Raw genomic sequence first — 16,449 nt, forward strand, 5'->3', positions numbered from 1 at the left:
TAGGATGTGGACCAGACCTTTTTAAGATCTAATTTTCAGTTCAGTTGGATAAAACAGACAGAAATATTATAACAGACAAAAATTCAAAGATGAAAAACAAAACTATAAAATTGGCACATAAAATGAGTAGTTGCATATGACTTAAAATAACAAAGTACAAGTTCAGACTTACTAACTTTATCAGATCATCAAGTATAGTTCCAGATTTGCCAGGCTTGTCTTGAAAATGATACTAGCTATTGCTTTTGATTGTTTGCAAACATTGTATACATGAATATCACTTCGGTGTATGTTATGAATTGTGTTAGGGTCCACGAGAAGCCAAAAGGCAAGATGTAAATATTTTAAGTAAACTGTTACAGAAGTATTGACAGTAGCAGACATTATTGTAATGTTACTGATTCTTCAGTAATTTTTGATAAGTGATAGCTTGCCAAATGATTATAGACCATTTTTATTTGAGCTTATTGGGCTCATGGCTATTGTAAGACTTAAAAGGGGATGGGAGGGAAGCAGTATACAGGATTAAATTCTCCCCAAGTGACTTTTGTTTCACCTGGCAGTTTGTATTTTAATAAGCAGTGTCAGAAAAAGTCTGAGGAATGTAATTTATACTTCATAGCATATACTCTCTAACTTGCATTTCAGCTATTAATTAAAACTTCCATTTGCACAATGTAATGATCTAATTTTGTGTGGGAAATTGCTTTGTGAAGTCTTGGATCTGAACTCCTAATTAATCATTCTGCGTTTTCCTAAGACAAACATATGGTATTTGTGTAGAACCACTTCAGCATTTAACTGGTGTATTGTAGAATGTACAGTCACAATTAACCCCAAATTTCTACAAATTGAGTTCAGGATATTATAAGAAGCAAATGAATCTCAAATAGGGTTGGTTTTTAGATAGTATGTCCATTTACCTTGCCTATTTACATATAAATGATACATTTTAATAATACAGTTATTTCTCTGTAAAACAACTGGTGCAGAACAGTTGCAAGAATGACACTGGAGACATTGACATAGCTAAATGCTTTTGTCTAATGTATAAATAAATGGGAATTTTACTGTTATTTAATTTCAAACTGAGTGACCAATGACAAGTCATAGCTTTTAATCTTATGTAACAGTAAACACAATTTGTATAACTTTTAAATGAATAAAATGTCTTGCCTTATGTCACTGTATATCTATTGGACAGCCAAAAAGTAATAATAATTGCAGAATTATCCATTGGTGCAATGCAAATGCCTCTTGCTGGCTTCCATCCTTTGCTCATGTTTTGCTGCTAGAACAGTGAGCCTTCATTTTCTCTAGAAAAGTACATACACTGGAAGCTCTGGGTAGGCAGAAGGATGAAGAGGCAACATTTCTCTGAGACAGGAGCATTCAAAAAAGCATTTTCTGTAGCAAAGACACGTTCATGACTACAACATCCCTTTGCATATGGCCTTTCTGCCTGTAATCAAAGGGGGAGACAAGCTGAGCTATACCAGGGAAAATTGATGCCTCTTTTTCTCCCTTACTGATTTCTCTTCCCTGATTTTTGGCCTCCCTGAACTATCCTTTAACTGGAAAACTGTAGTGACAAATAAAACAGAAATGTAAAATTTCCCTACATGCTGATATAACTTATGCGAGGAAACAAACAAAAAACCCTGACTATATCTCCCCATCCTCTGTAAAACTTTTTTGAATTATAGTACTTAAAATGTTTTAGCCAGGATCCTGAACAAAAACGATCTACTTAAATTTCACTGAAGACAATGGGCTAGTTTGCATGTTGGCATTATGAGTTACTTTTGGGTTTACATGTTACCCATCCCCCATTCTCTTGTGCTGTCACTGACTTCTGATTTTATGACAAATCACAGTTTGCTGTTGGACCTGGGGAAGACAAATTATAGTTTTTGTAAACTAGCCTTGTAAGAAAGGCCACAAATACTAGGAAAACAATAAAAAAGGATGGAGTAAAAATAAAGGAAATTATTTATTATACAAAGCATTTTGGACCACTCTGGTCCTTTATCAGGGAAAGCTACAATTTAAAAATATATATAATTACAAAATGAATATGATATAAACGCTTCATAAAACAATACGTTAACACCATGAAGCATTCCAAAAACAAGTTTAGAAAAAATACAGCTGTCAAATAAAAGTATGAATGTTTTAAAAATTTTAAGTTCTCATGGATTAATATTTTGAAAATGTAATAAATACTTGTATATACAAGTTACGAAGATGGGTTACTTAGTTAGATATATAGAAGTTCAGTATTTTGTGGTACCATCTCCTCTTTCATTGTACTATACCAACAACTGAAACCAGATTTATCTTTCAACCCATCCTGCTTTCAAACAGCTGTGGCTTAGGATTAGTTCTTAGAAGAAGACACACAAAACAGTGTGTTGCTTTGAATCATTTGGAGAGGCAGTCCTTAGATAATTTGGCAAAGAATACAATTGCTACTAAACCGGCAGACAAAGTTGGGCCATCGTGCTGGCATTTTGGATTATGAAAAAGCAGCGATAAGGATACAAATATTACAGTTCACATGATAAGAATCCTGTTCACTATATACAATGAGAAATTAGATTTCTGTTGGAAGAAGGTTTTGCCTCAGGTTATTTAATTCAGAGAGAACACGATTCTCTGTAGAACAAGGACCCCCTACACTGCACCGTTCTATATACTTCTTAATACCTGCTGCACAGGAGACCTGTAGTTTCAGGATGCAATTCAATTTTAGAACCACTTTCTAAGAATGGAAGATTCTTTTTGGCTCCTTTTGTGGTCCAGTTGAAATCCTATATTAGAGATTTCATGGATTTAATAATAAACTTGGAAAATTTGAAATAATCAACTCAAATTATCTGTTAGGCGAAGGGGATCGAGATACGGATATGCTCGTACCCCTTTCAATCTGCGCCCCATCCCGAGGGACATAGGTAGGGTGAGCAAGGATTACTCACCTCCGTCACTGGTGTTGTGCAATGCCAGGTCTATAGGCAACAAAACCGCCACCCTGCGAGATTTCTTCACCTCGCAGGGGGTTGACCTGGCTTGTGTGACGGAGACCTGGGTGCGCGAAGGGGAAACTGTTACCTTACGAGAGATGGTGCCCCCAGGTTTCTCCGTCCTCCACCAGTCGCGGACTGTGGGCCAGGGGGAGGGGTGGCATTATTAATCCAGGAAGATTGTTCTTTCAGGGCTCTACCATCGCCATCGATCCCCGGCATTGAATGTGTTGGCCTAGTATGGGGCTCTGAGGTGAGCTTGGCTGTCTGGCTGGTGTACTGGCCACCTAGCGCACCAGCAGCCACCCTGTCAGGCCTGCTAGAGGTGGTGGCCGGCTGGGCCTTGGAGTTCCCTAACCTATTGGTATTGGGGGACTTCAACATCCATGCTGATGCCACTTCCTCCTCACAGGCTCTGGACCTGGTGTCTTCCATGGCGACACTAGGGCTCTCCCAGTTTGTTTCTGGCCCCACACATCAAGCAGGCCACACGCTGGATTTGATCTTTGGCGTCGGTATAGATGTGATCATGTCTCCTTCGATGAAGGTGCCATGGTCTGATCACTACGCTCTGAAAGCCAGGATTGATTTTCCACCCCCACCCTGCTTAGGTGGCGAGCCAATTTGGGCTCGCCCGCAGAGGCTGATGGACCCTGATAGATTCCGTCAGGCCTTACGGGACCTTGCTCCCCCTGGCGACTCATTGACTGAGCTTGTTGAGGGCTGGAATATCCAGCTCCTAGCAGCCATCGATGGGATCGCACCTAGGCGCCCTCTGCGACCCCGCAGGAACCGGGCTCCCTGGTTTACCAAGGAGCTTCGGAAAATGAAGCGGGACCTCAGACGGCTAGAGCGAGTATGGCGGGGTGCCCGTGACGGAGCCTCAAGAACATCTTATAGGGTTTTTATGAAAACCTACGAGATGGCAGTGAAGGCCGCTAAGAAGTCCTACTTCTCGGCCTCCATTGCCTCCGCTAGCTCTTGCCCGGCGCAATTATTTAGTATAATTAGGTCTTTAACGTCCCTTGAAGGACAGCCAAATTTAAATATTAATTTGACACACAGCTGTGAGGCATTTGCGAGCTATTTTGCGGAGAAGGTCCTGTTGCTCTGCCATGACCTCCCTGCCAATTTGGATACAATAAAGGAACTGGAGGCCCCTCGACTGTCCTCGGGTCCAGTATTGGACCACTTTGACCGGATATCCCCAGCCAATGTGGACAGACTCCTCTGAGCTGGAAAGCCCACCACCTGTCCTCTTGACCCGTGCCCGTCTTGGCTGATTAGAGCGTGTCCAGACGAGGTGCGGGCCCCCCTGGGTGATATCATCAATTTGTCCCTTGGCACCGGGATATTCCCAGGGGAACTGAAGGAGGCAGTGGTGCATCCGCTCTTAAAGAAAACATCATTAGATCCCTTAGATCTATCCAATTACCGCCCGGTTTCGAATCTTCCATTCCTGGGTAAGGTGATTGAGAGAGCGGTTGTTGAACAGCTTGGTAGGTTTCTGGATGAAACATCGGCTCTCGATCCATTCCAGTCCGGCTTCCGTGCTGGTCATGGGACCGAGATGGCTCTGGTCGCCCTAACAGATGATCTCCGCAGGCAGCTGGATCGAGGCGGGTTGGGGCTGCTGATTCTTCTAGACCTGTCAGCAGCCTTCAACATGGTCGATCACGAACTCCTGGACCACCGCCTTGCCGACGTGGGGATCCAGGGCACAGTCCTTCAATGGCTGCGCTCGTTTCTCTCTGGTCGGGGACAGAGGGTGGTGCTTGGGGGGGGGAATTGTCATCGCGCCACTACTTGGTGTGTGGAGTGCCTCAGGGTGCGATTCTCTCCCCGATGCTTTTTAACATCTTTATGCGCCCCCTCGCCCAGCTTGTCCGGAGTTTTGGGCTGGGTTGCCATCAGTATGCCGATGACACCCAACTCTATCTGTTGATGGATGGCCATCCTGACTCGGCCCCAGACACACTGACCAGATGTCTGGAAGCTGTGGCTGGATGGTTACATGGGAGCCGGTTGAAGTTAAATCCTTCGAAGACAGAGGTCCTCTGGCTGGGACGGGGCGATATGGGATTGAGGGGGCAACTCCCATCTCTTGCGGGGGTGCAATTAGTGCCAGCATCGTCCGTTAAGAGTTTGGGTGTAATCTTCGATACCTCCCTCTCTATGGAGGCGCAGATTACAGCTATAACAAAGGCGGCATCTTTTCATCTCAGCCAAGCTAAGCAGTTGACTCCTTATCTCTCTCGCCCTGACCTAGCCACTGTGATCCACGTGACGGTCACCTCCAGACTGGATTATTGTAACTCGCTCTACATGGGGCTGCCCTTGAGACTGACCCAGAAACTCCAGCGGGTGCAGAATGCCGCGGCGAGACTCCTTATGGGGTCTTCGCTGCGAGATCATATTCATCTGGTACTATACCAGCTGCACTGGCTCCCGGTGGAGTACAGGATCAGGTTTAAGGTGCTGGTTTTAACCTTTAAAGCCCTATACGGCCTAGGACCCTCGTACCTACGGGACCGCCTCTCTTAGTATGTCCCACAGAGAAATTTACGGTCTGCAAATAAAAACATCCTGAAGATCCCAGGCCACAGAGAGGTTAGGCTGGCCTCAACTAGAGCCAGGGCTTTCTCGGCCGCGGCTCCAATCTGGTGGAACGCTCTGTCACAAGAGACTAGGGCCCTGCGGGACCTGACATCTTTCCGCAGGGCCTGCAAGACAGAGCTGTTCCACCAGGCCTTTGGTCAGGGCGCAGCCTGACCCCCTCCTCTGGCAATCTGCACAGAATTTTGCTTAATGGTTGCCATCAATTTGATTTTAATTAATTTTATAATGAAATGTTTTTAGAATGTTGGATTATTTTGATTGTTGTTGTTATTTATTATAGTGACTTTGGATGTTGCTGCATTGGAATGAGGATGAGGATGAGGATGATTTTATTGTTTATATGCCACTCACCTGACTGGGTTGCCACAGCCACTATGGGCGGCTTCCAACAAATTATAAAACCACAGTAAAACATCAAATATTTAAAACTTCCCTATATAGGGCTGTCTTCAGATGTCTTCTAAAAGTCAGATAGTTGTTATTTCCTTGACATCTGATGGAAGGGCATTCCACAGGGCGGGCGTGACTAATGAGAATGATCTCAGAGCTGGATCTCAGTGTCTGGGCTGAACATTAGGGGTGGAAACGTTCCTTCAGATACACAGTTTTACCAAAAGAGAAAGCAATGTAGAGCAAGTTTTAGATTTGCAAGAAAATAAATTTACTACCCCACTATATTGTAGCCCTTACATAATTAGTTCTCTCTAGAAATTACTTGCCTTCCATCAGAAATATTACTGGCAGGAGTCAGGCACATACCCAGTTCGAAAGGTTTACCCAGGGGTGTGTGTGTGTGTGTGTGTGCGCAAATATCACACCTCTCCACTCTGACCCTGAGTGGCTATTAGCCCATTTGCACATGCCCCAGACCACTCCTCCACACAGTGGAGGTTGAGGCACGCCGGCTCCTCTGGGTTCCTCAGGAGACGAATCCAGTTGCTGGCATGGGCCATGACAGCAGCCTGCAGGGGCCCCTCCCCAGTCTGCCAGCGGCACTATTAGAAGTGTGAGTTCATCACCCACCAGCTGGGCTCTGAGGGAAGAAAGACTGAGAGAGTGGGTAAAAGTTGCAAGGGGAGGAAAAAGGATGGAAGGGGAGGAAGAAGGCAGAAGGGAAAGCAGCGAGCGGAGGGAGGAAAGAAGGCAGGCAGGCAGACGGATTGACAGAGGAGAAAGAGGATGAGGGCTTCCAATGGTCGTGATGGAAGTCACTGGCAGAGTGTGAAAGGCAACAAAAAGCAAGTTTCTGGTCTCTCCTGACTTTGGAGGTGCTGATACATCTCCTTGCCAAGGGTGCAAGGAAACCTAGGTACGCCTCTGCAGGGATTAGGCCTAGGGCTGTCCATTGCAGCAGAACTGGCTAATATGTAAGTGGGACAATTGAGAAAAATAAGGAAGTGGGCTTAGAGGGGACAGTACAGAAAGGAGTTTTTTATATCACCTTTTTCATACCTCAGAAGCATACCTTGTAAAAAGATTTGACAAGTTTTTCAAAATTTGTAGCATAAGGCAATGTAAGCAGGGATGATGTAGTGATATTTTGAGCTTCAATATCGACCCACGGGCGAGGTAGAAAGGCATCAAAGTAAGATGATAAATATGGAATTCCCCACCTTCCCATTTTAGATGATAAGAATGAAGAAGCGATCTGGCACTTTCGGCTTGAAAAACTAGTTTGTTAAAAAGCTGTTACCAGGAGGCAAGCATTTTTCATAGGCTTGAAAGAGGAAGGACCTGAAAGAGAAACAGGAGTCTCATTCTAAATGAGATAAGTAGACTAGTTCTATGTGCAGTGTTACTATAGGACAATCTGAGGATGGAGTTAGCACAACTTATAGTGTGTTAGCTTTGGAATCAACCCAGGGACTTTCAGCAATATGAGCCAATGCAGTTATACAAAGAATAATTTTCGCACCAGTTGTGGCATAGTTGTACTATACATGTATAAGATTCATAGAATTGTAGAGGGTCATCTAGTTCAACCTCCTGCAATGCAGAAATCTCAAGTAAAGCATCCATAACAGATGGCCATCCAACCTCTGCATGGAATCATAGAAATATATGAAGTGGGGGATATGGAAGGAATGGAAGGGCAAACTTTGGTGTCACTTTTCTGCATGGAATAGTTCAGGCATTTTGGTCAGCACGAAGTCAGACATGCCCTTAATGGCTCTGTCACTTGATTTAATATCCTATTCTAGTGGGACTGAAGCTAACAGGCAACATAGCAAGATGGACTTGCCCTACAATGGATGCTGCTGCAATGCTATGTGCAAATGTTTTATGTGATATTTTGGCTATATATAGTTAAAAGGAACTGGGTAGAAGTATCATAATGCAAACAGATGGCTCAATGTTCATTCATTTATCAGTGTCATTTTTTGATGGATGAGAATGCCATTCTCTTATTGTCCATGTAATGGCAAAGATTCAGATAAGAGAATGATTGTCTCTTCTTGAACTTAATTCTGTTTTGGGGCTATTTGCTGGGAAAGGGGATATCCTTGTGCCCCTGAAACATGAAAATTTGAGACAGAAATCTGTCATCATTATGGGAAACTTTACAGGCCAAGGTCTTTCATTCTCTCTCTGGCTGTCTAACCCATTCCATTATAAAATACAGACTAGAGAACATCAGAGATAAAACATTTTATCTCCCCTTTCCCACCCATTACTCTTGGCTTCCTGAGTTAAAATAACATTTCTGTTCATCTTCTGTATGGAGGGATAGCAAAAATTCTAGGAATTATCCTTCATTTTCAGAGAATTATGTGGTTGGTCATGATTAAGGGCAGCAAGGAAGCTGATAGGACCAACCAAAGCTTCCTAGGATAGAGGTTACATCCCCAAAGAAAGGATGTTCAAAGAGCAGTGTTGACATTCAGTCTTCTAAACCTTGCTGTAACCGTTTCTGAGGACAACCTGCTGTCTTCTCAGTAGTGCTCCACATTCACAAATTGCTAAATTTCTTAGGGTCTTATTGTGGATGACTCTAAAAAAGCAGGACTGGCTATGGTCTGTGCCTGAATGGGAAACTGCCTTGAGCTGAGGTGATGAAAGAAAGGTGAAATGCAACTATAACAAATAACTTAGCATTTTGTGTTCCTTGCTTCTGTAATTTAAAGGCAAACTTCATTAGCTAGAATTATTTTAAAAGCTTTAAAATGTTTCATATTTTGCGTTCATATAAATGGTACAAGTAGATAACACTGATATTCTTGTAAAAGAGTGGAAAGGTCAGTACCAAAATGCATGAATATTGACTTCAATCACATGCACATTTTGAGGAGAATAAGCACCCTTGAATTCAGAAAGACTTGACTTGTTAAACAAATTTACTATAAGTTTCTATAACTATTGTGTCATTCAAATGTGTACATTTCCAAGTACATAAAAGTAATAGATAAAACAGAATAACAAGAAAACAATCTTTAAAAAGCAAGAAAATGATGGTTATGAATGACAATTTAAAGGGTAAGAATGGAAGGCTTTTTAAAAAAACCTGTGGAATTAACATATTTAGTAGAACAAAGAATGCAAGGGACTTTCACACTGACATACCCTTACTTGTGAACTTTGGACAGGTTTATACATGTTGCTAAATTATAATTTAGCATTACAAGAATGAACTAATTGTATAAATACAATAATATGGATGCTTATTTCTAGTGAATAAAATCTAAAATCTAAGTGTTTACTGAGTGATCATTTTAATACTATGATGAAGCCATATCACATCAGGGCTGAGCCAAAATTGATTTCAATCCATGCAAGGATGATGCTAAAATGTTACTGGTTAATTTAAAACATCATAATTGGTTACTTTAATATTTTATGTTAATTTTAATTATTACTTTAAATTGCAATTTATTTCATAAATGAGAATGACTACAAATAATCCTAAAAATGTTGGATTCTGTCTTGTTATATTTCTACTTAGAGTAACTTCTTTGTAGAGTATGGTTGCATGCAATTGTTGCAAACGTGTTACTTCAGCTATATCTTTTATTGTTCTTTGCATTGTATTGTCTGCTTAAGAATTTCTTAGTGACAATAGGGAAACTATTCTTGTCAGAAGAACCTCCGGAGCGTAACTAATGTGTGCAATCTCTTTAGCAGAAAAGAATGGCTTGCAACAGTCTTGCTGCCTCAGTGAAACAATACATTCTGTCTGCTGCATGATGTCATTGCCAGAAGCTAAATAGTACAGTTTTTGTTTTAATGGAAGAGCTCTTTCACATTGCTGGTTTGACATGATGGGAATGTGGTTGGAAATGCTTCCTGTTCATTCACAGGCCCCAGGCTGTCCATGCATTTCAGCTTCAGAAATGACAGCTGAAACCAATTAGGTACAACTATGGGACAGCTAAGTCACATGTAGATTTATCATTGCTGCGAAAGAGAGGAGGAGTGAAGAATATATCATTGAAAATATAAGTGGCTAATTAATAGTGAATGATTACTGAGTAAGGAGGAGGCTGGGTATGAGCTCCTTTTGTGAGATTTGTCCCTGAAGTAATGAAATCTAGCTATCTATTTATCCAAATATCTCTCCCTCTCCCCTGCCCCTTTTTCTAAAGAGAGACATGTTTGTTTTTTATTGCAACTGTTGAACCTATACTCAATGATATATGCATTAATTAATTAATTATAAATAAGCATTTTCAGTATAGAGCTATAGTGTCATCTAAAGGGAATTTTAGAAAATGGGTTTCAAACTTTTCATCCCCATGAACTTTTGGGGGCTGGAACTATACAATGTGGAGAACGTGTGGCTACTGTGAAAAGCAGAGAATCTATATCACCTCTTCATCCATCTCCATTGACAAAACAAAACAAATCCTGCTCCACTTAATTTGCTATAGTTTACAAGGGCAAGGAGCTCTTAAGACAATAGTTATGCTGCATTATGCTATGTATTTTATTGTCATACTTGGACCATTATCTGATAAAGTTTGGATTGGTGGCAATAATTATTGACACCCCCCAAGGGCGGAGGACCTGTTTGAATTGCCCACCCTTGGAGACTGGTGGAACCCAATGGCTTCTAAAATGTCCTGGGGCATTTTCCAGTAGAGAAAACTGTTGAAGCCCTAGTCTCACTATGTAATGGTGTGATGAAATGGGCTGTTGACACAATCACTCCCAAACATTCTCTCTAGCATTGTAGAGCCCAAGTGGCTCCTTGGTATTCTGGGAAGTATGGGTTATGAAGCAAGCTGATAAAGATAAGCTGTGGGTGATAGGCGAGGGTGTGAGTGAGGTATAAAAGTGTAGGGGAAGGGCAGTTGGCAAAGAGGTGGGTGAGCAGGCAAACAGGGAAGGAGCCTCTAGTCAGTAATATCAGCAAGTAATGATACGAACCAGGAAAATGTATTGGGTGGCTTTGTAAAGGAAACAAAACATTCTTTTTACCAATGAAACTGAAACCCAAACATGTCGGGCAGCATGGTGATAGATGTAGAATAATTAACTTGGTTTTTATTGAACGAGCAGATGAAGGTACTAAACTTCCTTTCAGTGTTTAGGCACTATTGCACAACTTACACAGAATCTCTATGAACGACATAGGTTTCTCTAGAATGGCAGTTGTTAAATCATTTCTCTTTGGAAGCAACTTCATTTATATTTAACATTAAGTAGAGCTTCTTATGCTGCCCTTAATAGCATATATATTTTTCTAGTAGAATGTAGGTTTGCAAATTTCATTCTGCATTCCAACTACTATAGGCATATCTTTCCTTTTATGGCTTTAATGTATGAACAATTTCTACTGCAGACAGGAATGTGTGACATATAAGACTACAGAGAAATATGTGGTTTTGACCTCCTGTTGGAACACGCATTTCACTGAAGTGCATTTAGAAATGTAAATAAGGAAATAGAGGTTTTTATAACTACAACATTGTTTTAATAGAGGCTGCAGTGAATGAAAAAATAATATTACAATAAGATAGTGATGAGTATGTACTTAGAATATTATAATGGTAGAGTTGGAAGAGACCACAAGGATCTTCTTGTCCATCCCCCTGCATTGCAGGATCTTTTGCCCCATGTGGGCCTTGAACCATTTGGGATGCTTCTGGTCTGCTGTAACTGTAATTGACTTTCAACACTGGAGCAGACCTATCTAGCCTATCTAGTCCAGCATCCTGTTCACACAGTGGCGACCTAGATGCCTGTGGGAAACCCTCAAGCAGAACCAGAGCACAAGACCGCTCTCCCCTCCTGTGGTTTCCAGCTAGAAAATGAGATGCATTTTAGAGTTTTATAAGCAATATTATTAGCTATATAACGAGATGGAACCTGAAGGTCATGTTAGCATAGCATGTATTCCCCTTATTTGCTGCATCTGGTAGAAATATTGGGTTTTGAGTAGAAAATTTGTTACATTTCTGTAGCAATAGTAGTAATTAATCCCTCCTTCTTCCTTTTCTTGGATTTCTCTTTTCAAGCACACAGATTTATGTCAGTACATGGACAAACATCCTGGAGGACTTCATCCAGACAATGTGAAGGTAGGATACCACTTTCCAAATAAGCATTACTATATTAGGATTGTTTCTGGTAAGAAATGATACAGTGATAATGCAAGCAGACTCGTGATTGAAGAAAGTAAACTGGCCCTTTAAAAAGATTGCTTTTACTGCTGCTTGTAAGCTGGATGTTAGCAGGCACAGCTGACATTAGTTTTTGTTATTTGGATATGAGCTGGAAACTTGATCTGGCTACCTACTGGGAAATCAGCCAAATTATTTCAGCGTAAAGTAGAATCCAGTTAGTCAATCGTCTTAGAGACCACCCAGGTAATATTTGTTCAGCGGCCTTGCTTTTTGATTATTTTCATCAGTGAAATAATCAGAAACACACTGTATCATAGAATATATACTTCAAATTGTTAAATTTAGGATTGTGATTTATTTCTCTATGTTAGGGTCCATGTACGTTTTGTAAGAATGAGAAAAAGCTGTGGTCCTAACAGATTGATTGCATTATATAGATGTATTCATGTTTAAATAAAAAGAAAGTGTGTGTGTGTGTTGTAATGCCCCAGGATTAATTTCTGGTTCTGCAACACAATACTTGTGGGATTTCTGGAGGCAATCAAGTGAGTTCGTGCATGTGGAAACATTAACACTGGAATATAACCCTTGTGAGAACATTCAGCATTATTCTGCAGAAATCTGTGATCCTGCTCGAGCTTATATCCCTGAATGTTACATTTATTTATTTTATTTGAGAAATTTGTACTCTGCCTTTCACTGAAGAGACCCAGGGTGATGAACAGTAACACTACAATCACAATAAACAATAAAACTTGTAAAACAAAATCAATCAGGATCATATAATTAAGGATAAATAACACCACAAAAGCAAAAATATGGTATCATGATGCAATACATTCCTCTCCAAAAGCTTGGACCAAAAGGTGCATCTTTGCTTGTCATGAAATGTAAACAGCGTGACACACCTCAGAGGGGAGTTTCCCCCCAAAGCTGCAGGGCCAGTACAGAAGAAAGCTCCCTTCTGGGCTCCGGATCACCAAGACGACTTCCTCTGCAAAACCTAACATGGAAGTGTTAACATGGATATCTTAAACTGGATAATCAAGTTTTAAAATGTGTGCGTGCACTTGAAGGATCACTGTGAGTGTCAGATGCTTACACAAGAGTTTTCAGCTGTCTGGCATCTCTCAATATGACACCAAAAAAAAGTGTGCATTGCCTAAGAAGTAAGTGTTGATGTGGATGCACAAGATCTTGCCTATTTTACTTTATTTTATTCCTTGTTTGTCATTGTACCACCCAGGGGAGGTAACAATAAATGTTTCAAAATAAACATTGTGCACTCCTTGTTAAAGGCCTCAAGTTGTTGTTTTTCGTAGACCTTCAGAAGAGGCACTAGAAATTTATACTGATACTTTTAGTGTATTCAAGCAACACATTTTCACTTCTAGTTTGGCTACTTTGAAGATTTGTATAACCATGTCTATTTTTGCGTAAAAATGAACAACGTGGTTTTTTTCTTTTGGCTTTGTGTAGTAAGAACGCTGAATACACAGAAACATAAACTTCCTTTATTAGTAGCCTTAGTGTCTCGGGGAAACCTCTGTTCTAATTAGGAATCCATTTTTATTTCTCGTTTTCCATCTGAAAGTAATGGATTCCTCTAGGGTTTACTTGCAGAAAAATAATTGCAGGTGAAATTTCCTTCTGACATAACTGCCTTTCATCACATGTCTGCTGTAATAACTGAAATGATTCTGAGTTGTTTGCTCTTTGTATATCAATCTAATATATATAATAATAATAAGCATTTAAAAATACTGTAGCTTAAAAAAATTGTGCTAGTTTTCTTGGTGTTCATTTTTAATAACCTCAAAACCATAACATAAATTGTTATGGGACAGATTGGAGTTTGGTTGATGCTTTGTTATACTATGCATTATAATACACTGTAATACACTGTAAAAACAAACAAAAAAGGGATAATAAATAAATAAATTGCTGGGTTGTACAATACACACATACTCCAATTATTACCATTTAGGTTGTGTCACCGTAGGTGTATAATAATGAAATATCTGGGCCTAGTTGAGACGTAATGGGAAAGCATGTTTCCTGCTATGTGAATAAGCGACAGCAAGCCCCTCTCCTCTTTCACACACCTGAGAAGCATCTGCTTCCATTCTTAATCAGTTCTCTTCATGGTCTGCAGTTGGGAAAAGCTTCTAATACCCTTCTGTCCTAAGATTAAAAGAGGTGAGGCTGTGGTTTCCTGTTACCTCTAAACTAGGCCAGTGTGTGTATATGTAGATAATCTTTGAACTTGTTTTTTTGAACCATTCTTTGGACATTTCCTTTCAAAACCAAAAGCACAGTTACATCATAAGAAAAGATTAAGACATCTTTGTAGAAGTGTTCCAAATGCTAGTTCCATGTTGGAAGGTAGAACGTGCATTCATGAGTGGCTACAATTAAAGAGCTCAGTTTTGGAATTTTTAAATTTTTTTTTTGAAAGGTAAGACTTTCAACTTCTTGGTCAAGAAAAGCAGAAGCAGCATTTCAACCAGCACAGAATCCATTTGAGGGAATTTCAGCTTTCCCCTTGACTTAGGAATGGTATCGCTGTGAAACTCTTGAGGGCTGTTAGAACCTTACTTCCTAATGCATATCCATATATCTATATCTATTGAGATATATATAAAGACATAGATATAGATATATTGCTTCCTAATATTGATCTATATATCTGTGCTGCAGCTAAGAATTGGCTAGATAGTTCATGTCAATATTTATTCATAAAACTTTTTCTATTTCTAGGGTAATAGGGAAATTGCAATGAAGTTGTGAAATTTTACATAAAAAGCTTTTTTATTTGGTGAATGTTATCAAAATTCTAAAGTCCCACATGTTTCTCTGTCATGAACATTATCCTTTAACTACGTTGCCTAAGTAATATCTGTTCTTGAAAAATGGATAAGTTAATGACCAATTTGGAAATTAACAACCAGAGTGAAAGCCTTAGGGTATTTGCCATCTTATAAATATTTATATTTTTATAGGCATAAGTAATTATGCTTGAAATTACCCAAAAGCAATGAGGGGAAATTACCCAAAAGCAATGAGTGTTCAGAACAAGCGAGTAATTCATTAACATTTATTATACATCATTTTCATTTAAATAAAAAGAAGTATTTTAATATGCCTGTGTAAATACATGTGGAGTATAATCTTTCTGAGCAGCAGTTTTTCAATGTATTCTGCAATTCAAATTAATGCATTAATGGAGGTTTTACTAATATAACTGCTTGTTTTATTGTATCAAGAGTTACCCTCGCCCCTTTGTTTAGAATGTGTATGTTTTCCTTCCTGAAATCTCCCTAAGGTATATTCATGCATAACACTGCCAAGATGATTGACACATAGCAGCACAATATGTATTGCTCTTCATATTTTGGGAGCCATAGAAGAAAAAAAGAAAGTAATTGTCCTGCATAAAAAGGAATTTGGAGAATATTTAATATGCTGTATACTGGGTATGCTGTATACTGTGTGTGTGTCTTACAGTGCATGTGTAGACAGTAAAATAAACATGTTATTCTATACTGGTATAACACATACAGTTTAACCTGTGTTTGTTAATAGACTTTAAAAATCAGATCAGTTTGAATGCATGCAGGTGAAATTCTTACATCAGCAGCACACTTTTTCAGACCTACATCAATGAACAGGATTGAACAGAAATCTACGATCCATTCTGGAAATATTCATGATCCTATATGATTTCTTTATAATTTTATCCATTTACACACCTTTGAAATGTCTGCTTTTGTCTCAGAAGGTCTGATGTCTGTGGTGCATGGTTGGGTTTTCCATTAATTACAGTGGATATACTAAACAGGATTATTTGGCATTTAATGTAGTTGATAAGTTGCAGTTTTCCATTACTCTTTAGAGGGTAAGCAGGTGCAGAAAAGGATAGGATAATGTTATGCTAAATTAAGGCTGTCTCTTTCAGATGGCATTGAGAATCGATTTTTTAAAATAAGCTTTTCTGGTGATCAGTCATCAACTAAATCATCATGATTTTACACTGATTATTTTATCTCTTCCACTTAGACATTAATGAACTATGTATGATCATTAAATAAAAATGCTTCCCCCTAAGTTTTTAAGCATAACTACCTGAAGCAGGGACGCGGGTGGCGCTGTGGGTAAAAACCTAAGCGCCTAGGACTTGTCGATCGCATGGTCGGCGGTTCGAATCCCCGCGGCGGGGTGCGCTCCCGTCGTTTGGTCCCAGC

At 39.9% G+C, this 16,449-nt stretch overlaps 1 protein-coding gene across 7 annotated transcripts in view; it reads left to right on the top strand.

Moving 5' to 3' along the window:
- Positions 1–16,449, top strand: part of CDK14 (cyclin dependent kinase 14) — a 226,584-nt gene that overhangs the window by 96,262 nt on the left and 113,873 nt on the right. For all 7 annotated transcript variants that reach the window (XM_053410263.1, XM_053410262.1, XM_053410267.1 and 4 more), the window contains one exon: positions 12,098–12,160. In XM_053410263.1, coding sequence (XP_053266238.1) covers positions 12,098–12,160 — 63 coding nt within the window. The remainder of the gene's footprint in view (positions 1–12,097; positions 12,161–16,449) is intronic.

This window comes from Podarcis raffonei, chromosome 12 (genome assembly GCF_027172205.1).
Source record: "Podarcis raffonei isolate rPodRaf1 chromosome 12, rPodRaf1.pri, whole genome shotgun sequence".
Classification (NCBI taxonomy): domain Eukaryota; kingdom Metazoa; phylum Chordata; class Lepidosauria; order Squamata; family Lacertidae; genus Podarcis; species Podarcis raffonei.